Source organism: Vidua chalybeata, chromosome 4, assembly GCF_026979565.1.
Source record: "Vidua chalybeata isolate OUT-0048 chromosome 4, bVidCha1 merged haplotype, whole genome shotgun sequence".
Lineage (NCBI taxonomy): Eukaryota > Metazoa > Chordata > Aves > Passeriformes > Viduidae > Vidua > Vidua chalybeata.
In genome coordinates, this window is record NC_071533.1 from 47,773,089 (window position 1) to 47,798,081 (window position 24,993).

General features: G+C 35.4%; 1 protein-coding gene across 1 annotated transcript in view; it reads left to right on the forward strand.

Moving 5' to 3' along the window:
• Nucleotides 1–24,993, forward strand: part of GABRA2 (gamma-aminobutyric acid type A receptor subunit alpha2) — a 62,486-nt gene that overhangs the window by 30,377 nt on the left and 7,116 nt on the right. The window contains exons 5-9 of the mRNA XM_053940767.1: nt 6,215–6,435; nt 8,715–8,797; nt 11,706–11,849; nt 12,648–12,800; nt 20,854–21,056. Of these exons, the coding sequence (XP_053796742.1) occupies nt 6,215–6,435; nt 8,715–8,797; nt 11,706–11,849; nt 12,648–12,800; nt 20,854–21,056 (804 nt within the window). The remainder of the gene's footprint in view (nt 1–6,214; nt 6,436–8,714; nt 8,798–11,705; nt 11,850–12,647; nt 12,801–20,853; nt 21,057–24,993) is intronic.

The following is a 24,993-nucleotide window of genomic DNA, read 5'->3' on the forward strand; positions in this document are numbered from 1 at the left end:
TTGAAATGAGTTCTTCAGATAGAGAAAAACTGTGCTGCAATTCCCTAGAAATATTCCACATATTCTTGATAGTATGAAAGGGCATATGTATCTGGCAGACATTACTTATGTATTTAAAAATGAATACAAGTTCTTTTGAAATGCAGTGATGGGATTGTGTTTCAGTTTTTAACAGGGCTGTTAAGGGTTTTGATAAAAACTAACCAACAGGGCAGTTTCAAAGCAGAATCCTCCTTCATCAGAATATTTTCAAGGATTCTAATCACTAGTATGTAAGATCCACACTTTGAAAGACCTGAAGGGAATTTCTGACTGTTTCCTTCTATGTTCTGTGTTGTGTACACATCAGAAGGTAGGTTTTGGAGAAGAGGAAGTGGACTCAGTTTATTTTCTGTGCAGTGAGGTTTGATGTTGATAGAGAAGTGCTTGTACAGAGCCTGAGTAGTCAGTGCTTATTATTGGAGCATTGAGGGCGTTTGGAGGAGAAATCTTTCAGTCCTCATATTGTAAGACAATTGCTTGTTTTTAGAGAAGAGAAAAGTAGAAAGTGAGATGGATTGTTTGTCCATTCTGGTAGGTGGGTCTAGGTAAAGCCAAGCAGTACAAAGATGAAGTAGCTTATGCTGTTGTACTGTGTTAGTCCTTCTGTGTGCCATCTGCACCCTGCATGGATCTGCCCACAGAGAAAACCACCAAGACAACCAACTAATGATGTGATCCTCCTACTGTAAAGCTAATTTCAGCACTCACTGAACATATCTAGTGTGCAGGTTTAATAAATTGAATTGCAGAAGTTGCATCACAAACTTACACTCATCACACCGATGAATATCAGGTTATGATAAGAGTGCATATAATGGGCAGATTATTTTTCTTTGACTGAATACATTTTTTTGACTCTTCTCTCTAAACTCCTTTTTGGTTTTCTTGAAAGTAATTTTGATATTTTAGATACTTAGGTAGATAGATAGATAGATAGATAGATAAACAAATCCAAAATGAAAATTACACGTCCTTAAGACATATATGAAAACAAGAATGTACATTTTAAGAATTAAAATGAAGAAATTATACTGATGTAAAAATAAATATTAATATGCAGTTCCTATATTAGCTAGGCGACATTTAGGTCCATGAATCTGAACTGTCTCATCAGTGTATCAACCACAGTATTTCTAACTGTTTTAAGGACTCAGTGAAAAGCTATATGTGCCAATTCCCCTTTGCTTGCTTTTATTTTTTTTAATTTGCATTTTAACAGTTTTATAGTTTACAGTATGTAAAATTTGTTTTTGTGGTTATGTCTGTTAATGGCTTTAAGAGTGGTCAGGAAAAAGACAAATATATGTTAGATAAATGACTCAGAAAAATCTTTGCAAGTAGGGAATGAGGAACTCTGGCTTGAACTATTCATTAAACAAAGTACTGGGTTCCAGGGTTCCAGAAGGTAATTAATAAAATGTTCCATCTGCTTCAGGACAATACTGCTTGCTAATGGACGCTTACAATTTTTGAGATATTTGGAACATGTCCATCTTTACTCCAGATGCTAAAACTGCCAAAATCTGACAACCATTATTGGAAAGGATGAGAGTACATTTTTTTGTTGTTTGAACTTTTTCCGTACAAATCTGGCCTTAACAAAAAAAAAAAAAAAAAAAAAAAGAAGACTGTCATATAGTGGGGAGGGAGGGATTGCTTATATTCAGGCTTCTGCCAGAGATACAAGCATCTTTTTTATGGTGCATAGTATTATGCACAACAACTGCATTTTAAAAGAGGAATAAAATTTCCTCGCCATTTTATTCTTCATTGAAGTGGCAAAGGTCAAGTGCTTCTTAAAACTGTAGCAAGAATCTCATTGCCTGTACCTAAAATTTCATGTAAGGTAGTACAACACACATTTGAAAGATTATGTTTAATCGTACTGCGTTATAGTCTGGCAGTATAAGCACCATTTTAGACACAACACAGTAGGAAGCACTTTCCTGTCTAGAAATTATCACAGGAGTCCTCTGAAGACCTGGAAGAATGCTCCTGTGATTTTGTGGAGAAACTGCATTATATACTGGAGAGTGGTTAGGTCATGTCCAGAGAGAACAGGTGTTTTTCATAGGAGAATATTTACAAAATGAATGAAATTAGTATGAGGTATTAATCTGAGTATTTTTTCTGGAGTCCAGATTTGCCTTTGTCATGGACATTATACTTGACTGAAAAGTAAACATTGCATTTACCAAAAAGTGGTATATATCAAATATATCGAATAGGAATTACTCTCAAAATCTTTATGTAGCAACTTTTTGTAGCTGGCTTTTTATCATATTGATTATATTCAAAGTACTTTAATACCTTCCTATTTTTTAATTTTTTAATATGATAAACATCAGTAGGGATTCATGATCATAAGTAGAATAGATTTGGCACAGAAGGGAACATAAGATCAGTAAATATAGCACTGGGTTGCAAAGGCAGGGGTTGTATTTTGCTTTAAATAATCCTTTTAAATGGACAAAGACAAAATTGAGATCCCAATACTTCCATTGAAAAAAATGCAAAGAAGTCTGTAGAAAGATAAGTTATTTAAAAACTATGTGAGATTTTACTACTATCATGGTAAATGGAAACAGAAGGTGTTTGTCGTCATTCACACCAAACCTTGGTTTATTCCCTGTTTCCATCTTCTAAATGAGATGTTCTGAAATAAAGATCTCCAGCACAGACTGGATGATGGTGTTACAAACCATCCTAAAGGTGAGGGTAGCTCAGGTTCTTAGTAATTGACCCTGGGAGCAGATTAGAGTGAAACTGAATGACTGGTGTTTGTAAATGCATGCATACATATATATATATACACATACATACATATACATACATATATGTATATATGTATATGTGTATATATATACATATACGTACATACATATATATATGTGTATGTATGTATATGTATGTATGTATATGTATATGTATGTATGTATATGTATATATGAGTTAATTTTGGAAAATTTTGGTTGCAATGGAAAGGGGGTATGTAGCCGTTTTGGTTATTAGTATCAATAGCAATATAGCAGTACAAAAGCATAAAAATAACACTGAAGAAAATTTGTAAGGAAATGAAAGAAAGAGAAGGAAAGGAGAATAGAAAGATATCACCACACATGGATTCAACAAGACTTGATGTCATTTCAGTGTTTGTTAGTCAAAGTGATGGTCACAGTTTTGATCTGCCAGGGGTGGAAGAAGCCCATGAAACATAGAGTTCAAAGGGTTAGTATATGTTCAGGTTTACAATGGGAGTGCCCAGACACCTCTCCCGGGGAGGGGAGACTTACACTGTCTTTTGCAATACCATAGATCTGTTGCAACTGTGGATCATGTGCAGTGCTCAGATTCCAGAAATGAGTCTGGCAGCTATGGTCTCCCCCTGCCAGGCCCAGCCAGGGCTTATTTTCAGCACATCTGCGGAGTTGGCTTTTCTTGTGGATACCTTTGCTTCAGCCTTGTTTACTTCTCCTTAGACCTGAGTTAATGGGTCAAGAGTAGCACCTTTATGTAATCTCAAGTTCCCATCAGGAGGCTTAACTTAGTCTCCGAATTTCCAGGAATTCACAGAGGCATACTGGGGAGAGGGAGAGAGGGGAGTTCTGTGGTCTCAGACGAACAGGTGCTTCTTTATACAGTTTGCCATAGTGGGCAAAGTCCTGTGATTACCTTAACAGTGTTTGAGCCATTGTCTATTAACTGTGGATCAGTCAGAGATTTCCCAGTAGGATCTCTCAAGGTTGCAGCTCATTCTACTGCTCATTCTTTCCTGCTTATTCTACTTCCTTAGCTGTTGCCATGCAGCAGATGCGGGTTTTTGTAAAATGTTGCTGTTTTGATTTAGTGGCATTTCATATCTGCTTTTTTTTCTATTTTATTTCTCTTGTAATTCTTTTTATGTATGTTGGAAGACAGTAAAAAAGCAGGATCTTTTGAAGTTCTTTATTGATGGAAACATTGCAAAAAGGTCCAGATTTATATTGTAATCATTTATGTGCAGAAGTGTTTGTCAAAAGAACCTGCAGGATCTATCACTCACTCCTGCTGAATTTCAGTGGAATTTCAGAGTCTTAATCCCTTCAGGCTCTTCTTCCCAATTCTTTATACCTCAAACATAAGTTTTACTATAAAAATTATTTCTTGGTAAAGCCCCTCAGATGAAAACTACAAGGAGGCTCTTAGGGCAATTTTTCTTTAATTACCTGGTATTTCTACCCATATTTCATATATTCCCCTGCTGCTCCTGATCCTCCACGATATTATGCATTTTGTCACTTTCCCTCGTCTGCAACTTGTTATTTGTAAATGGGATTTTAAATCGCATGATATCTAACATATAAAACAGCATATAAATCAGAAAATGAAAGAGGACAATTAAATGTGATCTATTATAGAGAAGTGAGCAAACCACTTGTTATGAGGCAATGTCTCTAGCAGTGATGAGGTACTGAACAAAATCAAGTATAATATCAAAGAAATGCATGTTTTAGAGGTTCATAGTTTTGTATTAAACAGATATATTTACTAAAATATTATTAGAGAAAATAGAAAATGGGATTAAAGAAAACCAAACAAATAAATCTTCAGTGTGCTGTTGTGTTAGTTTTATTTAAAATTATTTTTAAATTTTTAAATTTTAATTAGGAAAATGACAATATTTTATTACATTAATGTATGACCTTTTGATATAGGTAAAAACTGAGCTTCTGGTTTTTGTCAGATTAGTTTATAAGTATCCATAATTTCCAAAATACCTCTTTGAATCTGTTGCCATTCATAAAGAGAACTGCCTTCTCTCCTGCCCTTGTCGTGCTCCTTCCCATAACAAAATTCTCATTCCTTTATTCTGCATGCTGTCCTTAGCCTCTGGCCCTGACCTGGAAAAGGTCCTCACAGCTCTTTGGCTAGCAGACCAAAGGAGCTGAAGAGAGCTGTCACTTGTCTCTGTCTAGTCAGCACTCCTTTTGTGTTGCTGTATGATTGATGGAGAAGAACCTTAAGCCTTGTTAATCAGCACACAAGGGAGCTAGCAGAAAATGATAGAGGCTGATAAGTTCCTTGAAGTCACTTTTATATTGAAATCCCTTGAAAATTTTATATTGGTTAAATTTTATCAGGCCTTGTCCATTCAAAGTAATTTACTTGAAAATGATTTATGCAGAGCAATTGCAGTAGTACAGATTGTTGCAGCATACTAATATTTTGAAGTCATGAGACCACATTTTGTACCTGTCCAACAAAGCAAAATTGCACCAAGGTAGCATTTGCCAGTACACCAAATACAGTTTGCTTCCAACATATTTTTTAAGCTCTCCCATATCCAATTTATATGCTGTGCTGACAGAAGCAAAACACTAAATCTATTTACAGTTCCATTTTGAAGATAGCTGATGAATTTACATTATCAATGTTTAATCAGTTTTTTGTTTGTGTTGTGGTTTAACCCCAGCCAGCAACCACAACAGCAACAAAACCCACCAGATGGGATACCCAGCCTGTTGACACAGGCATCTGGTCTAGGTCATCAGACTGTTTTTGCTTGCATCTTTTTTTTCCAACTGTACTGCCTTCCCAAGACTAGGCATCAGAGTAAGGTTCACCAGGCAGTGTGTGTCACCTGTTAATCATCAGCTGCTCTTTCCTACCTATGTACTTTTGTTCATAAAATTCACACTGCTACAGAGCCTCACATTCCTCTTTGGAAAAATCTTATATCATTTTGCTTGTATATACTGTACCCCTTATGGGTTGCCTTGTTTCCTTACTTCCAGGCTCAGCCATTCTCCATGCTCTTAAAATGCTGGGTTACTTTACAGAAGATACTGAAAGAACTACTTAATCTTGTGTATTTTTTCCTTACTTTCCTTCCTTACTGTGTTTACTGAATTTATCCAGGTCACAGATACTTTGTATATCAGATACAGATATAAATATTGAAAGAGTTCAATATAAAAACAACACCTAGCAATCATGTAGAAGAATGTTATACCCTTAATACACCTACTTCCTGCTGATTATTCTCAGTACTATACAATTTTTTGTGATGATTGTTCTCCCTTGACAATTTTGCCAAGGGAATTTTGCAAACAAATCTTTTCTGTTTTTGTTCTCAGAAAGTAGATTAGTGTTTCATTGTGTCAAAAAAAAGCATATCTTTATTCCATTACAGGAGTACACAATAGATGTGTTCTTCCGTCAGAGATGGAAGGATGAGAGATTAAAGTTTAAAGGCCCAATGAACATTCTTCGACTGAACAACCTAATGGCCAGCAAAATCTGGACCCCAGATACATTTTTTCACAATGGGAAGAAGTCAGTGGCTCATAACATGACAATGCCAAACAAGCTTCTACGAATCCAGGATGATGGGACACTCTTGTACACCATGAGGTATGTCTGTTCATCTCTTCTCTACTCAAGGTATTTCTTCATGGGATTTTTCCATTGAACAATTAAATCAGGTTTCAGAACTCTCCTTTGTTTTATTTTTCTCTAAGCAGAAAGAAAGCTAGAACAATGTATGTTTTGTTTCCAGTTCTGTTAAAAGTCTCTTGGCTGATAATGAGTTAGATCAGTTTTCCTATGTGTCCTTCAGTTTTTATAATGTATTGAAGATATTGAACACCTGAATAAAGTTAAGTGAGATCTTCAGGTAGAGTTTACCAACTCTGTTTTAGAATTATTAAAATAATGTAGGAGTAGAGCCTGTTACAGCAGCCATTGTATTGACTATGTAAGCCTCTAAGCAAATTTTTTATTAAGATCAGGGGCAATAAAAAAAAGCAAGAATGAAGAGGTAATAATAAGGTCTCAAATTCTTTCCAGCAAGAGCTAAAGGGAAAAAATATGTCTTACTGTGTAATTACTGTTTCTTTATATCTAATTAAAATATTTAACTTAAAATTTTGATTTTTTCATTTTGTGCATCATTTGTAGCTAAGATAAATATTTAGCTGGTAAAATGTATTAAATTTACTTAGAAAATAGAATATAGAATACAAAAAAATATAAAAAATCATATATACACAGATATTAGTAGCATTTTTGTAAGACTGATTTCTTCTTTGGTAAGTCTTTTGGCAATAATGTTACCTATGTGAATTTTATGGAAAATTTCACGCAAGTTTGCAGAAGCACCTGAATTAGTTATTTTCTTTTTCTTGGAGAATAATTAATAAATAGAAATTGTCATGAATGTCCACTTAAAATCCCTAGCCTAATTAAAATAGAAAATGTGAGCTTCAAAGTTAACGTGTACTGTGATACTTTCTCCATGCAGCCCTGCCAGCATCCCTGAAACCCAGTTTTACTACACAGCTCTGAAAGCCTTATACTATTAAATGTTGATGGGTAGGCTGCTAATGATACTGGATGGAGGGAAAGAAGAGTTTGCTTGAAGTAAATTCAGACCCCCTGTGTTGTATTTTTGCTTTGGCTCAAATCAATATTTGAGAATTATCCATCTAAGCTGACTGAAATTCTCTTCCTCCAGAGAGTATAATAATCATATGTTATAACTAATATGAAATACTGTTTGAAACCATTATGAAGTATAAGATGGGTCAGGTTAATTGTAATTGACTATGCATTTTCGTTACTTGTGAGTATGTTGGTTCTCAGGGTATGAGATTAATGTGTACACTGATCTGACTGTTTTGCCTAGATTTAAACAGCTATTTTTATCGTGTCTACATAAAATGATTGTGTGATTTACATCAGAGGCTCATGCAGTTCTTTTCTTTGCCTTCAGCTGTTTGCTGATTCTTATCTCTTGGTGCCCCTTGAATTCGGATAAACATTCTTGGGGAGGAGTAGAAATATGAAATATTTTTTGGTGGAAGGCTGGGAGAATATAGCAGAGAATACAATGACTAGGAACCACTGTGCATACAGAAGGATGTAACTGATGTTTGGGGCTGGATGAAGAAGAAGAAAAGGCATACAGAAAAAATCTCTACCCAGAGAAGACTTAAAGGATAGGAAGGAAAAGACAGAGTTTTTTCTCGGCTTTTTTTTTTTTTTTAATTAAAAATAATGGTGAAGTCCATGAAAAGCTTTCTTTAAATTGTTTTGAATTATTTTTTATTGCACTAATCTCTATATATGATACGGGGATTTTTCACAAAATGGACAAAAGTGGATGCTTTGTTAACATACTGTCACATTTTTACATAAAGAATAATCACTAGTAACATGGAGAATGAGCAGCAGCAATCTTTTGAAAGAAAATATTTTTTCTCTGTATCTTCCATTCAAATTGTAAAAAAAATTGAATTCAAAAGACTGGAGTAGGGTTCTTCAGCAAGTTAATTGTATTTGAGATGCTTTTTAATGAGCCTTTAAGAGCTGTAGTAGCACACGTACCTCAGAATATTATAGAAGAAAATTCTTTTTCTTAACAACCTGGCAGTACTTAATTTGTATTTTTCTTTAAATGACCTTTGTTCATGATTTTGAGGTCAACTTTTACAGGTTCTTGATATGATAAATAAATGCCTTTCAAAAGAACGTATAAAATGGAAGAAGTAAAAGCTGATGTAAATTCTTGTTAGTTTAATATAAAATTTCAATTCAGTCTACTAAATTGGCATGAACTCTGTTATTTCTGTGGAACTGATTTTCTTGTCCTGCTAAATTACTTGAATGCAGAGAGATCTTTTGCCTTTTAGGCTTACAGTCCAAGCTGAATGTCCAATGCACTTGGAGGACTTCCCTATGGATGCTCACTCATGCCCACTGAAATTTGGCAGCTGTAAGTATATAATGTGAAGTATAGCCTTTGATTAGTGAATATCCAACATTTCTCAGCATAATTTTGTTTCAGTAAATTGTTACATGAGAAATGTAAACCACAAGATGGGACTTTAAAAAAAATTGTAACCTGACACATCAAGATCTCTTTTCTCTATTCAAGTGTTGTGTCTTCTAGTGTATTTTAAAGATTTCATTACTCCAGTTAACAATAAACACCCTGCAGCTGATCAGCACTGCACTGGTCACTTTCATTGCAGTGTGCAAATCATACTGAGCAACACAAAACTGGATGCTCATAGCCAGTGTAGTACTAACAAAGAGCAGATCAAAGACTTCAGTGAGGGGTTTTTTAAAATTTATCACAACTTAGTTTGTCTTTATTTTTAATGATATTTTTAATGTTAGTGCTTTTAATGAAGGCAATAAGAAATGGCTTTATGTGATAAAAATTTTCATTCTTTAGTGCATCTGCATGTTACAGACAGTTGGAATTTGACCTCACTGGTATTATTTTTAACAGCAGCATTATTTCACTTTCTTAGATGACAACCATTCTTCTTCTTATATTTATTTCCTGGATTTTTTACACTCAAAGTTTTATTTTTTTCCCTTTGGCTGCAGCCTACATTCTCTGCTGGGTCCAGGAAAGGAAATGGGGTTTTTTTGAGGAAACAAGTTAAAACCTATAAACTCTGGCTGACTTCACAATAATTGTAGCAGCCACAGAATACAAACCAGGGGATATGCTGCCACTAAGGACATCATTAACCACATGATGCTTGTCATTGCACTGTGTTGCTGTGCACACTCTCTCCATCATGCTCCAATATCTCTTTTCTTTGGAGTTTGTTGCAAATTAAACAAAGCCTGTGCTTCTGATGATGTTTCTACATTTGAAAGAAGTCTTAACTCTGGAGATAAAAGATCATTAGAATGAATACTATTTGCATCATGCCCGCTCAAAATTATATTTGTAATGCATAATCCAGCCTAAATAACTAACACCGGAGATGTTTGCCAAAATCGGCTACTGACTAATAATATTTACATATACGTGCCCAGCAAGGCATGTTGGATTTATAAGGTGTTGTAGGAAAAAAAAAAAAACCCATATGTAGCCTCAAACCAACTTAAAAACTCCCATAATAATGAAACTCATACTCAGGCCAAAAGGCTACTTCCTTCAGGATCAGTTTTAGGGTGGAAACGTTTATGACTAGGTGTATTAGACTTTGTGTGAACCACTTCCTTTTTTGTCAATTTTTCGGTCTTCATTGTTTTTCTTACCAGCTTGCTCTTTTTTCTCTGCCTATGATTTTCTAATAATCAGAGGAATAGTAAATGTGAACAATGTGATTTAAGAAAAGTGTCTTTCATTTCCCTCAAAATTACCTGTGCTCCAGCCTGTTGGCACATTCAGGGAACTCTTATTTCTGTTCATTTTGAATGGCTTCACACACCTTTTATTTCTTTACCTAGGACTCAATTCTAGACAACTGTGCATTTTTCAGCTTTTATTCTGGGATAGAATCTGAATGATGAATAGTGGTGAAAATAAGCAGGAATCCTGAGGATTTTGGTTTAACTAAGGCAAGTTTGCCAGTGGTATATATTTGTCACAGCTCCTCATATGCTGCTAATCTTACGTTGCTAGGAGGATCATCAGCATGTATGAATGTCTCTTTTTATACATTAGAGAAAAGCCAAACTGAATGTATGGGAGAAGCTGTAGCTTAATAGATTGCTTTTCTTTATTATTTTCAAAAAGTCTAGCTGATAGTGAAGAGAATGGAGACAAATGAACAATTTGTCATACTGCTGGTTTGCATTAAAGCAGAGCTATTTTTCTGTAAAGCTGGAAGGATACATGGGAAGTGTTAAAAATCTCTACTTGCTACCCACCTGCTAGATTTTGTTAGTCATGCAATTTATGGCTAGTTGCATGAAGAAGCAACCTTCTGAGCCTCTAGAGATTTCTCAAGTGAAAATGTTTGCAGACCAACAGTAATAATGCTTTACTTTTTAATTACATTGCAATTATGGTGTAAGATTTAAAATTTATTTGTCTCAGTCAATCAAAATGAACACATAACTTCTTCCATCAGTGGTTTACCCTTTTTCTTTATTATTCCATTTGTTAATAACATATTAGACTGGAAAAACTTTCAGGACATACTCTTTTTTTTTTTTTTTTCCTTACTTACTGGAGAGGCATTAGTGCTGTTTAAAATACAGTGTTGATTGGCTTTCATACTAGTTTATTTTGAGAGACCAGGCTAAATGTGTGTTTGATCATGAATGTACTGAGAGAGCAGCCTGTTTAATGTTGGTGTGTCCCCCAAAATAATGGCAACTAGTGAAATTTAAGAGGGTAGGCAGGACAAAGTACCAGGGTGTTGTCACTGCTGGCTTCCCATATTTAAGTCTGGATTTCAACTAATACTAAAATTCTTGTGATACATCCCTGAAGCTGAGAGTGGAGACAATGGAAGGTCAAAACAATACATGAATGAATTTTTTAAAAATTTGTGTGTCCTAAATCTTGCAAATTGTTCTTCTTTTTATCTGCCTTATCACAAATTATAGGATACAGATAATATCTAATCTCTGACAAGTCTTTTAACAGTGAAGAAGAGATGTTGTTTGTAGTTTAATACATAGTAGTAGTAGTTTAATAAATTGTGGTTAGTAAGATCACAAGTGAGTGCCCTGTTCCCATGCTGCAATAGGCACTTACTTTATAGTGAAGCTGTTTTAAATGGCCAAAGATATTATTTACCACATAATTTTAAATGCTTTCGGGGGAGTTTTATTTGAAAAATAAGTGGCTCTTGTAATTCTCTGAGTTTTGATAGATGCTGTTTAATTTAAATTGTTGACGAAATATTTTACCTTGTTTCTCACAGATGCATACACAACTTCAGAAGTGACATACATTTGGACTTATAATGCTTCAGATTCAGTGCAAGTGGCACCAGATGGCTCAAGACTGAATCAGTATGATCTTTTAGGCCAAACAATTGGAAAAGAGACAGTTAAGTCAAGTACAGGTTAGTAAAATATTTTTTAGAATATTTTGGAGAAAAAGGCAGTTACTGGCTGCGAAATCTATATTCCAGGTGGTGTTAAAGGCTTCTGAAAAAGAATGTTGCAAAATGTGATCTATTAGGCATGTAGTGTACAAGTTACACAAAACAGCACTTCACTGATTCTTTCAAATTATAATTAACTGGTAATAGCAGAGGTCAACTTGCCCTCAGTAACTGTTTTTTAAAATGCTACCTGGAGCTTCATGTTTAATCCTAACATTTGTAATGCAGGGTTGGGATATTTGTTAAATTTCATATTGTAAATGGCATAGATTTTGTCTATTAAATGGTAAAGCAGACCATTTCAACCAGATTTCAACCATGTTTCTCTTCCGTCATGTTTTTGACATTAAACACTGGGCTATTCTGCTAGACTCTAGACTGTTTTCCTGCACGTGCTGGGCTGTGGTGGACACCAAAACTGCTTTTTAACTGTGATTAAGTTCTCAGAGAGGTGTTGTGTGAATGCAGAGAGTTACTTATAAGCAGAAGCCTTCAAGGCTGAAGTACATCCAAGAATTCCTGGAAGTTCCTTAACACTCATCTTTCATGGAACACAGTGGGAATAAGAAATAGCTCTACTCAGAATCTTTCTTATACTCTATAGGATGCTTTCTATTACAAAATACATTTGGTACAATATAACCCTAGAACATTTGTTTCACATAAATATAGCAAACCTTCTCTTATCAACGAAATGGACTTTTTTAAGATGATAACCTTTCGTTTCATTGTATTTTGTTTGTTTGTGGCACCTAGGTGAATATACAGTAATGACGGCTCATTTTCACTTGAAGAGAAAAATTGGTTATTTTGTCATTCAGACTTACCTCCCCTGTATCATGACTGTCATTCTGTCTCAAGTGTCATTCTGGCTGAACAGAGAATCTGTACCTGCCAGGACAGTCTTTGGTGAGTATACTGAGTAGCATTAGCTCTGTTTGCAATAGCTGAAGATGCTAGGAAGTGCTTCTGAAGTAAAGGGCTTTTTCATTCAAGTTAAAGTGCTTGTAAAATGTGATATGATTTCTAGTCCAAGCAGCTTTCAACTGCAGCTTATACATCTCCTGAGAATCCCAAAGGTTTTGGAAATTACTACATGCAAGCCAATTGTTCTCATATCCTTGACTCTTTTAAGAGGAAAAAATAAATCACAGAATAGAAAAAGATGATAATGTTTCTATTTGAAAAGTAAATTTAGTAAAATTAGATGATTTTCTGAAATATCTTATATATAATACTTACCTTGGTATTATCCAAGTATTCTGGTACTTGGTAGATAAGCAAATTTCCAAATTTATTTGTAAATTAGGCAGATTAAACTTGATTTTGTTGAATTATTTGTGTTAAAATTTCAAGCTGAAGTTCTTTTAAAGAAATCCTACTCTGGGGTTTTGGGCAACACTTTTTTGCTAATTCATATTGGAGATTACTGTGAGGCAGCAGACAGGTTCAGCAGAGCAATAAAATGGTGTTTCTCAAAGTGAAAAATGTCTTTTTATTTGCAAAGCAAATTAATTTAGTTTTTTTTCTTTTAAAGAAAAAGAGATTAGCACAATAAAATTATTGTCTGTGTGGAATCAGCCATCAAAAATGCTGCATAAAATTGTATGCTTAGTCATCAGGAAATACCACGTACTCTTCAAAAAATAGGCCAAACTCAAATGCATATTAAATATGATGCACAACAAAGCATTTACTGTCTCTCCTGGTAGAGAACATGCCACACAAAGCACTGTGAAAATTGCAGGTTTGAATATGAGCCTTATAGAAGTCAGATGAAATGGGTCAATGGTTTTTCGGTGGGACCAGAATTCTACCATGGTTTTCCAGGCAGCTATCAGCAGATTCTTTGTCTTTCTTCAAAATTTTCTGAATTTATCCATTTTTGATTATGAAAATGTACAGTCCTGTTTTCCAGCCTTGCAAGTACACTGTCAAATCCTTCTGTATCTCTGTCTTTGCCCTTTTCTGTATCCACTCCAATACATATGGGACAGTGTGACTGGATTCTCCAAAAAGAGTCTCACATCTGCTCTTCCTAAAATGCACTTTCTGTTGCTGTGTCACTGTTACCAATGTACTCCACCCATAACAAGGCCCTGGGATACTTTTCCTGCAATGTGTCCCTTCCTGCACACCTCTTTCTTGTTCTTGATTTATTTTCTGTTTAATTTTTATTTTCTTTAGAAATAAGTATCTGCATGGCAGCGTGTTGCTCCTGCTGCTTTGCTCTCCTGGGGTTTAATATAACATTGATAATGAAATGTCCTGCTTCAGGATGTCTTGAGGGAAGTGCATAGGAGGACCACAAGAACAGAATCACACCACTCAGTGACACCAAACCTGAAGTCTGTTTACTAAGAATGATGCGTTTATTGCAGACATAGCAGTTTTGTGCTAATATTTTGTTCCTGCACACAGATATGCACCCTGTATGCCACTAAGGACTCTGTCCCCTCCAGGAACCCTTAACCCAGGGAAACAAGACACATCCAGGCTCTGCCTGTTGGAGAAACCTTAGCCCTAGCATGCAGCATTTGCTCCTCAAGCTTAGCCTTTTTCATTGGGTTGGGTTGGATTTTCCCTGAGGAGCTATTTCATAATATTCTTTAACACTCTAGATGAGATTGCCTGCATAAGCTGCCAATAGGCTCTCTAAATACACAGCCTCAAGTGGATCTCCCAGGCTTTCTCCATAGCTACTGGCAGCAGTTGTCACAGGGATTTCTGATACCCCCTGGTCTCTTATCTGAATGTGTTACAAAAATGTGCAGTTAGTCAGAGTTTCATAACAAAGTTCATCTATAGCTCTTTAGTGGTTTTTGCGTGTACTGAAATATTCTCGTCAGCTGGAGCTGGGCTGGTACACTCAAGGTTTCATCTGGGGGTTACTTTGAAGTAGACTCCATCCAGTGACAAAAGAAGCCCATACTACAATTACATTAATGAAACAAGCTATATTCAGCAGAGAATATAAAAATTGTAGGGGGTATTCCTTTACGCTTTTATTGATCATACTTATTTTTAGTTTTTATATGGAGCAGTCACCTGTTAGATACCCATCTTTGCATTGTATATTAAATATATCAATTTTAAAATAAAATTAAACAGAAATTATGGGTTTGACAAAGTGTTTTTGAAAATCAATGAGAAATTTATTTGAATGACCTTCTTGAGAGCTAAGGACCAACTGCTGGAATACTGTTCCTTTCAAAGAGATAACTTCCAGTTATTCAAAGCACCACTTAGCATGTATTATTTCATGGGTGAAAGAAGTTACTTTTCTTTTCCCTTTCTATTCTTTTGCAATGTGGTTTCAAGTTCTAGGCTAACATTATTGGTATAATGAAGCTTATTTTATAGTTGAGCTCTTTAATCCCTTTTCTTTATGGCATCTATTTAATTTTACTATATTGCTTCAACTTTGCTTTAAATATTTGGAAAAAGAAAATTTCGTCGTCATTGATTAAATAAGTCTTGAATGTGCTTTCTCTAGCAGATAAATCTGATTGCATTGTTAAAGAAAGAGAATAAGACTGGTTCATAATGCCTTCATTTAGTGCAAGATTACAATCCGTTTAATTTAGTAATGTGTTTATTGTTATGCATTTAGTGTCAACAATATTAGCAAAACTAATCTTGTGCAGCTTATTGGATTCTTGCTTCATTTTTAATGGGTCATAGCATTTAGAAGCATCACATGTTTGAATAGCAGCATTAGATGCAGGTGACAGAAAATCAGAAATTAGTTTTCTTAGTGGTACAGTTATCTATGTTTTAACTCACATGGAGTATCAATGCGAATGATAAAATAGATGTAGTTAGGTATATAATATTTGTTAACTGAAGCAGGAAAGAACAAAAATTAGTCTTATTATTTATTATATTTAAATTCACAGAGCTATGTTCTTTTGTCAGTTCACTGTGATAATTTTATTGTTACTCTGTGTTCCTGTGTCTCTTTTAACTTGTTCATTATGTGGGTCCTTTCCATGGGGTGCAGTCCTTCAGGAACAGAGTGCTCCAGCATGGGTCCCCTGTGGAGCCACAGGTCCTGCTGGAAGCCTGCTCCAGCACAGGTTTTCCATAGTGTCACAGCCTCCTCTAAGCATTCACCTGTTCTCTTGTGGGGTCCTCTGTGGGCTGGAGGTCGATCTCTGCTCCACCGTGGACCTCTTTGTGGGCTGCAGGGGCACAGCTGCTTCCCCATGGCTTTTACCACAGGCTGCAGGGGGATCTCTTCTCTGGTGCCTGGAGCACCTCCTCCCTCTCCCTCTCCACTGACCTGAGTGTCTGCAGAGGTGTTTCTGTCACATATTCTCACTTGTCTTCTCTACCTGCAGTTGCTTCTGCTCAATATATTTTTTTCTCCATCTTAAATATGTCATCCCAGAGGCACTGCCAGTGCTGCCCTTGGCGCTAGGCCTTGGCCAGCAGTGGTGGGTCCCTCTTGGAGCTGGCTGGCTTTGGATCTCTCAGGCATGGGCGAAGCTCCTGGAACTTCTCAACTGGAGAAGCCACTGCTGAAGCCCTCCACTACCAAAACCTTGCCATGCAAACCCAAAGCAACCTTTTAATTGTGACACTAGGAACCCAAGAAAAGTTTTGATTTGTTCTCTGGTTAATTTTACATGGGAATTGAAAAATAGAGACCTGTCCTTTTGAACAATTCTATAAATACAAAGTACATTTTCCCATTTAATTGAAAAAAAATCTCAGTTTTCTTTATTCTTCTCTCCTTCCGCACGCTGCAGATTATCTTTTGTGCCTTTAGAGATATCCTGCCACTCATATTTCTGCTTATAATTTCTTAATTGGGAGTTTCTAAATAGATGTGATGAAAATATGTAAATGTAAAAAATGTAAAGATAAATGTAGATATAATTATATAGTGATAGGCAGTGGGTAGTGAAAAACTAGCCCTGAGTAAGAGCCTGAGCTGGCTGCAAACAAAACAGTATCTCTCCTCAACTTAGTTGTGTGTGAAGACATTAGTTCATATTCCAGGGGTGGCATAATTGCATTCAACTTTTCTTGGAGTTGGGGTAAATAGCACTTGCTATTTGCCTTTGGGAATAAGCTTGTGTGTTGCTCAATGGGAAATTGTGTTCCATTGCTTAGGATTGATACAGTGAAGCAGCATGGTACAGACTTCACCATATGGATACGTAGCTTACCCGACTGATTGAATTCAACTTTTCTGAAAATAGATTTTGTTATGGTTCTTGCCTCCCAAGCTATTTAAAAATGCTGGTTTATGTTGTTCTTTTAGTGAAAAGGGTAGACAGAGTGCTTGAGCTATTTTCTATAATCTTTCTCTCAATGGTTGTTCAGATGTACCTGCTGGTGTTTGAGGAAAATCCTGGTACACTCCTTTTGTAATGCATTCTCTGTTAACACATATACATTGAGTAAATAAAAGCAAACAACATAGCCTGTAGCAAAATGTTATGGTGCAGTGCTTTAATATCATGCAACATACAGAATTTTTAAACTTTTGTTTACACTTCTATCCATTTGGTCTTGGAGTGATAAAATGAAGTGGTAATCTGTATCTCTGAAATGGTCAACAATCTTTTCTTTCTGCTGTTATTTGTATTTATGAATCTCTTTGAGTTTTGGACCAGGTTGGGATATCTAATTACCAAAACACATTTGCAATTGCTGTTAAAAAAAATATAACAATGAAATTAATTTTCCAAATTAAAAAAAAAAAGTGATTTATCAATCCTTTTGTGATATGTTCTTCAACCATTATGTGTAACTAATAAATGTGGGCATAAAGTAGTCATCTTGACAGATTTTAAGTTTAATATTTATGTGTTAACTCCTCCACTTTCCACTCTCCGTTTCTAGTTAGACATTTCTAGTTTTTCAGGTTACCTCTTCTGCTGTGATAAGCATACCAGAGCTGGTATTTTCCAGACATATAAGTTTAGTGCTGGTGAAAAGTGTTGAATTTGCAGCTCTGGAGATGAATTTTCTCTCTCCAGTAAGCAAATCCCGTTTCAAAAGCAGCACCATTTAAAAATAATCCCAGGCAATCAAATAGCTCCAGTCTTGGCTATCATGGATAAATTTGTAGTGATAGAAGATATTTAGATTTGTAGGCATGCACTGATGAGAACAAACCTTGTCAGGATGTTTACTGTCAAGTAAAAAATGCTTGGTCTTTGGAGAAAGAAGGTGGTTGGATGGTTTATTTTTTGGATCTTTTTCAAAGAGAAACCAATGACTGCTCATGGTCTCTTACAAAATAATACGTGACTGTTTGTCTGGCATCAATTATCAATTCAGTTGCCACATCTGCTGGGTGCTGGGCTATAAAAGAGAGTTCTTGCCCTGTATGCAAACTGTTTTTTCTACATCATAGTGAGATATCATGCAGTCTTTACATAGCCTTTAAAATGTTTTTCTGACCACTTCATTGTAGGGGCTTCAATCTACTCGCTGGTTTTTACACCAATTTTAGACCACTAGTGTTATGAAATAGATGAGCAATGAGGAACAGTTTTATTCTGATCAGTGTATGGGTTTTGTGGGGTTTTAAGTTAAATCTTTGTGAAATAAATGAGTTTTGTTTTTACAAGTTGACCATGTTTTTCCACATTAATAACTTCTCAGTCCTCTCAGGTTTAGCAGTGGCAAGGAGGCAGGTTATTTCCATTCAGTCCTTTTTCATAAAGAAGACTTGATAAAACTGATTTTTCAAATTAACTATAGTGTGCAAAATCATCTGTCTTTTCTCTGAAGAATTATAGCAATCTAAAAGGACTAGAGAATCCTAAACTGACAGATAATACAGATTAAATTTTCTGTCCAATTTTTTCCCATTCACTTCAGGTTAAATGACTGTGGTTGCTTGAACATCGCTGAGTTTATAGAGTGAAGGAACAAATGAAAGTATGTTGGCAATGGTCTAACAGTATGCTGCTTGATTAGCATTTGGGTCACAAAGTGGTGTAACTTGCTGAACTTTTTAGAGAAATTGTCAAGCGGTAGCATGTGGTAACAAGATATAAATTCACAATGTTTTAACTGGGACTAGGAAAGGTCAGCAGTAAATCTTCAATCAGATTTCTGAAGAAGTCAATGTGGTTTCCAGAAGATTAATTTACTCTATAAAGTGGGATTTAAACTGAAGAGTACCTTAGCAACTGTATATATTTACATGTGGATAAGGTCACCTTATATTCACTTATCTGCAGCTCAGGACCAGTGTTAAAATTTACATGTGATAATTTTAAACGTAAGATAGGTTGTCTTTTCCCTGAGGTTCTGAAAATAATTAAGCCATATGTTCTGTAAGCGTTAGGAAAAATGAAGTTCTTTACAAAATATATTTTGTCTACAGATTTTCATATGATACCATGTGATAGCTGCTTCCCTTTCATTGTATAGGCTAGTAGATGTCAACAGTGTCATGGCTGATTCCAGGCCAAATCCACTTCTCCATAAGTTAATATATGGAGGCTGAAAAACAGCAATTAGAGATTTATGTTTGCTGAGGTGTCTCAATATTGTGTGACTCAGCAGGATGCTTCTGAGCATCGTTTTCCCTGCTGCACAGACCTTTGACTGCACTGAGGCTGAGTCCATATAGCTTTGCTCTGTCACCCTTTGTGGCACCTTGAGAGATGGAGAATCTTTACTGGAGGGATGAAAATTGTGAAGTCTGGGGAGGTCTCAGTAGATGCAATTGCTACCTCTCTTCTCTTTCACACAGTGGTTAAAATTGCTTCTTCTCTTGTAGCAGAAGGAAAATCAGAGCCATGTTGATCCTCCAGAACCCAGGTGACAGATTGCTGACAGCAGAAGGTCTGGCTTAGGGAGAGTGACTTTACTTTCACTTTGGAAGCCTCCTACACCAATTTTATGAGTGTGTATTTGTTGAAGCTGTGATGTGCTGTTACTAATATTTCTGCCATGGCATCTCCTTTGCCTGTCATAGTAAAGTGTAGGTTTGCTGATCTGTGCTGAGTATATCACTTTGTGTTGCCTTTAATTCTGCAGACATACTTAATGGTGTGCCACAAAGGGAATAGTTTCATTTGTCTAAGTGTGATTCAGCCTGAGGTGGGAGAACTGATTTACTTAAGGAATGGAGGCTGTATTTATGGCTGTGGATTTCTGCTTGCTAAATCTGACTCAGATAAAAGTTCTTCTCTTCCTTTCCTGCAACGTATCTTCTTCCTGATCCTTTTGGGAGGGATTTTTTTTTTTTTTTTTTTTTTTTTTTTGTTGTTGTTTTGTTTTTACTAGGTGCTCATTATGTAAAAAGTACTGCAAAGTTCTTTTAATAACTGCCACAGTGAATGCACAGCCTTCCTGTATCACCAACTCTTGTTTTCTGACACGTAATACAGTTACAATAATCTGTCATTTCAAATCAGTGCTGTTCTGGAATACAATCCATATTACCTGAATGAGAATTTACCCTGTTTATGTCTTCGAGTATGTCACTGACTGGTTATAAGACAGCAACTGTAAAAAAAAAAAAAAAAACCAAATTCTCATAACAAAAGTCTATTAGTGTGGTAATTTCAGTAAATATGGATGCCAAACTTGCAGTCATTGCAGAGAAGCCAACTACCAAACATTAACCTATTAATCATTATTAATCTAATGTCGTTAAATATTATGAATCTGTGAAGAAATAATTAATTTTGTCCCTTACAATAACCTATCCTGCCCTGATAGGTTTAAAAAAAAAATCATTTTCTGTAAGTAAAATCATCAGCTCATAAAAAAGGGAAGTTTAGACAAGAAATTGAACTGAAATTACTTCAAAGGAAAATCCAGATACAACATTTAATACAATTCTAGTAATGTTTGTCACCAATTTAGAAAAAGAATTTTCATTGTGTTTCGAAAGCATAACATAATAGGTTTTGTTTTATTTTTGCTAACATTCAAAATCGAAGTGAAATTGTTGATGTTCTGGTTTTGTGTCCCCTTGCAGGAGTAACAACTGTCTTGACAATGACAACACTAAGCATCAGTGCTCGGAATTCACTCCCCAAAGTAGCATATGCAACAGCTATGGATTGGTTTATTGCTGTTTGTTATGCATTTGTATTCTCTGCATTAATTGAATTTGCAACTGTGAATTATTTCACAAAACGAGGATGGGCCTGGGATGGAAAAAGTGTAGTGAATGATAAGGTAAGTCTTAAGGAAATAGTCCTATTTCCAGTCAATTACCTGAACCAGCTCTAATATATTGCTATGATATTTTGCTATTAAAAAAAAAAAGATGCTTTAAATCAAAAGAATGTAGATGTATTTTCTGTCCTGAACAGGAATATATCTGCCCTTACGTAGCTAATCTCATTTGGTCTCACTAATCCAGATTTAGTTATCAATAACATTATTTTTGTCTTGCTTTTTTGACTCCTCAGATACAACTATTTATCTGGTTATTCATAAAATTTAATCCAGATTATATTGGTTGATCACTTTTTATATTTTTAAATTCAATGTAATTGGAAATAAGAAAAAAATACAGAAATATATAATGTATATTAATTTTCATGGTATGTAAGGTTTAGAAAAACAAATTAATATCCATATATGTAAGTACTATGAATAACAAAATCTAGAACTTCTGAACATTTCCAGTATTCTGAAACTTATTCCTAATGATAGCTAGACATTAATTTTAAAACCACTTTAGATAGCAGATGTACAAAGTTCTTCACCTATGATGCATTGATGCTGTGAGTACACAGAAACACGGTTATGCCTTAATTTTCTGGTCTTTATAAGTGGTGTAGCCATGGTGGAGTAAAGAAATTTTAACCTGATAGAATTTCTCATTTCACAAACAGGATGAGCTAGTGACACACCTAAATTTGTGTATTTGCAGTTTAGAATTGTAATAACACAGAACAATTATTAAAGTTCACTCATTTTGACTGACTTAATGGATTTTATCCTTTTTTCATATCAGTCCTTTTTACCAATGAAAACAGATTTCTTCTGAAAAATACACAGATTTTTGTGATCCTTCTTAAAATAGGATAGAATTTTATTTGCTTCTTAAATGATTATAGTTAATGTGAAGCAGGTTTCATTAACTGATTTGTCATAATTTTGAATGCATAAAGAAGCAAAATGTTCAGTTAATAGCAAAGGAGAATTAGAAGAAATGTTCATTCTTCACAATTCCCTGTGACTTCTGGAACGGCATGAGCTATCCTTAACTTCAGGATCTGTTACCTCCCGCTAGAGGTAAATCAGGGCAAGTTTATCAGCATGCCATGAGTGAAGCTTTTCAGACTGGCACATTGCCCTGTGTGCCAGTTATTGCCATTATTACAATAATGGCAATTCTAATTTTAATAATGCAGCGAGCCCTTATAAACACTCTGATCATCCTTTGGTTATTCCTATAAAGTACAACTGTGTTGTCTCATGATCTTAGGAGTGGCAACTGTTTAACAGCTAGGCAGCATTCCTTCCCTAGGAGTGACAATTGCATCCATTATGTTCTAAGATTTATATACCATCCATGTGTCCAGTTCTCTTCTTTCTTCAAAGTGACTTAACAAAAAGATAAGCTTTTAACATAGTCATAGTTTCTCATACAAAAATATGCTTCAGCTTTATTATACAGGTCTCATTAATGGTATTACAGATACCTTTTAAAAACACACTAGTTGTGTCTGAAAGGAAGGACTTATATATGAATTAAAGTGTTCCTCTCATAATTTGATTTGGTAATTTGCTCTTTTATTTTAGCTGAAGGCATCTGTACACCTAAAGCCAGGCTTACTCTTCACTAATTAAAATGAAGTGTTTCCTCAGTGTCAGTCATCTGTGTTCACATTATATGGAAATTCTTGTCTAAGTGCTGTTGACATTGAATTTGCCTCACAGAAAAGCAGGTGCAGGAAAAAGCTACATATTTGATCAACTATTTTTCACACTCCAGTCAATAAGGAACAATGCTGTATTCACAAATGATTCCCAGATTCTTTTTTTATGTGACACTATCTCCTAAGACAAGGCATTTTAGGCACAACATCTAACCATGAAGATCTCAGCAAGATTTTTAGATGGCCAAGATAAATATCAAATTGGATGCAATTTAAAACCAAAATTGCAAATGGAATAGATTCCTCCCAGTGGAAGTAAAAAATATATGACAAATGTCACAAGAATTCCCTTACTTGTGTAGCTTCCATCAGATTAAAAATCAGAACAAACCAATACAACAACTAATGATTTCTTATAGGATCCATAAGTTAACTATTTTTTCATCTGCTTAATTCTGTATTTTGTGGAAGAGACAGACTAAATCTAATATTTATTTGCTTGTCTCTAAATGACATACATATATTTTAAATTACATTGTGTTATTGTATTGTTTTACGTATAAATGATATATGTTATATTTATATATATGTAAATAATATATATTGCTTTCTGAGAAACTGCCTTCCATTCTTTCTTGTAGGTTATTAGAAATTCCTTAGTCTGAGATTGCTGCAATGCATTGGATGAATTTACATCATTACAATCTTTACAACATTACAGAAATAGCGTGTGAACCTATACACTGGTCAAGAACCCCAAGCCTGTATTCATTCTCTGTACATCCCTGTGCCCATGTGTACACATGGATTTTCTAGTGAACTGCCCCTGGTTGAACTTTAGCCCTTTGAAAGATACATAATCCTATAACAACACAGAATTGATGAAGTTGGAATTGACCTCTGGAGATCATTAAATTTATCTCCCCCTGTGCAAGTAGGGTCAGCTAGGGATGGTTGCTCAGGGTCATTGTCTACATATTTTTAAAATATCTTTGAAGATGAAGATTCCACAACCTCTCTAGGTAACCTGTGCCAGTGCTAGGTCATGCTCATATGAAAAATTTGAGGTTTTTTTGATACTTAAGTGGAATATTCTGTATTTCATTTTGTGCTCATTGCCTCTTGTCCTTCAACTGGATTTCACTGGGGAAAGTCTAATCTTTATTCTCAGATACTTACATACATTGACAAGACTCCCCTGAGCCTTCTCTTTTCCAGGCTGGACAGCCCCAGCTCTCTTGGCCTTTTGTATTTCAGATGCTTCAGGCTTTTAATCATCTCTGTTGTCATTCATTAGACTAGTTTCCTTATGTTTATGTCTCTCTCTTGAACTGGGAAGCACAGAGGTGGATCCAGCACTCCAGATGGGCTGAGTCAAGGGGAATGATCATTTCCCTTGGCTGGCTGGCTGGCAACACTGTGTGATGCAGCCCAGGAGGCTGTGGGCCTTTGTTTCTGAGCTGGCTCACTGCTGGCTTGCGTTCAACTTGGTGGCTACCCGGACCCCCGGGCTTTTCTACAAAGCTTCTTTCTAACCCATTAGCCTCAACCTTCACTGGTGCATCGCTTATTCCTCCCCAGGTGCAGGACTTAAACTGCCCTTTTCTGAGCTTCATTAAATTAATTCCATCCCACTCTCATTATCTTCTGCTAGTTTTTAGGTTCTTAGTCCTGTTTTCATCATTAATAATTTTTTTAACCAATAATTTATGAAAACCAAAAATAGTTTGAGGGCTAAATCTCTGCTCAGTTCTAAAACTATTTGTCTGGATTCCTTCTTTCACTTAATTGCAATCTTTTCCTGATGTCTATGTGTGTCTATATATATATATGTGTGTGTTAACACATTTCTCCAGAGTCTCTAAAAAATGTATACCCGTATTCATTTATTTATTAGTGGCATGTTATGACATGCCCAAATAATAGTCATGCTATTTTTATGTAAGAAAGGTGGCCTAATTTTGATTTTACTACAGTGACAGGTAATCTTCGCAGAAAACATTGTAAAGAACTTGCAATTCTGTTGTAAGGAGACAGATGCAAAGCCACTACAGAAAGGCCAACTCTTCTCCAGTTATGCTTACAATCACAGTAACAGAGACTTCCTCACATAACTTCAGTAGGGCATTTGATGGTGCAAGAGCAATCTTATGTCATCTCAACCTTCTTTTTGGATAGACTGGAAATGTCTTTCTTTATATCTGAATTGATTGGCATTGTATTTTTTAATATGCTCACTTGTTTCTTTTACTTTTGAAATGATGTTTTATTAAATCTGTTCT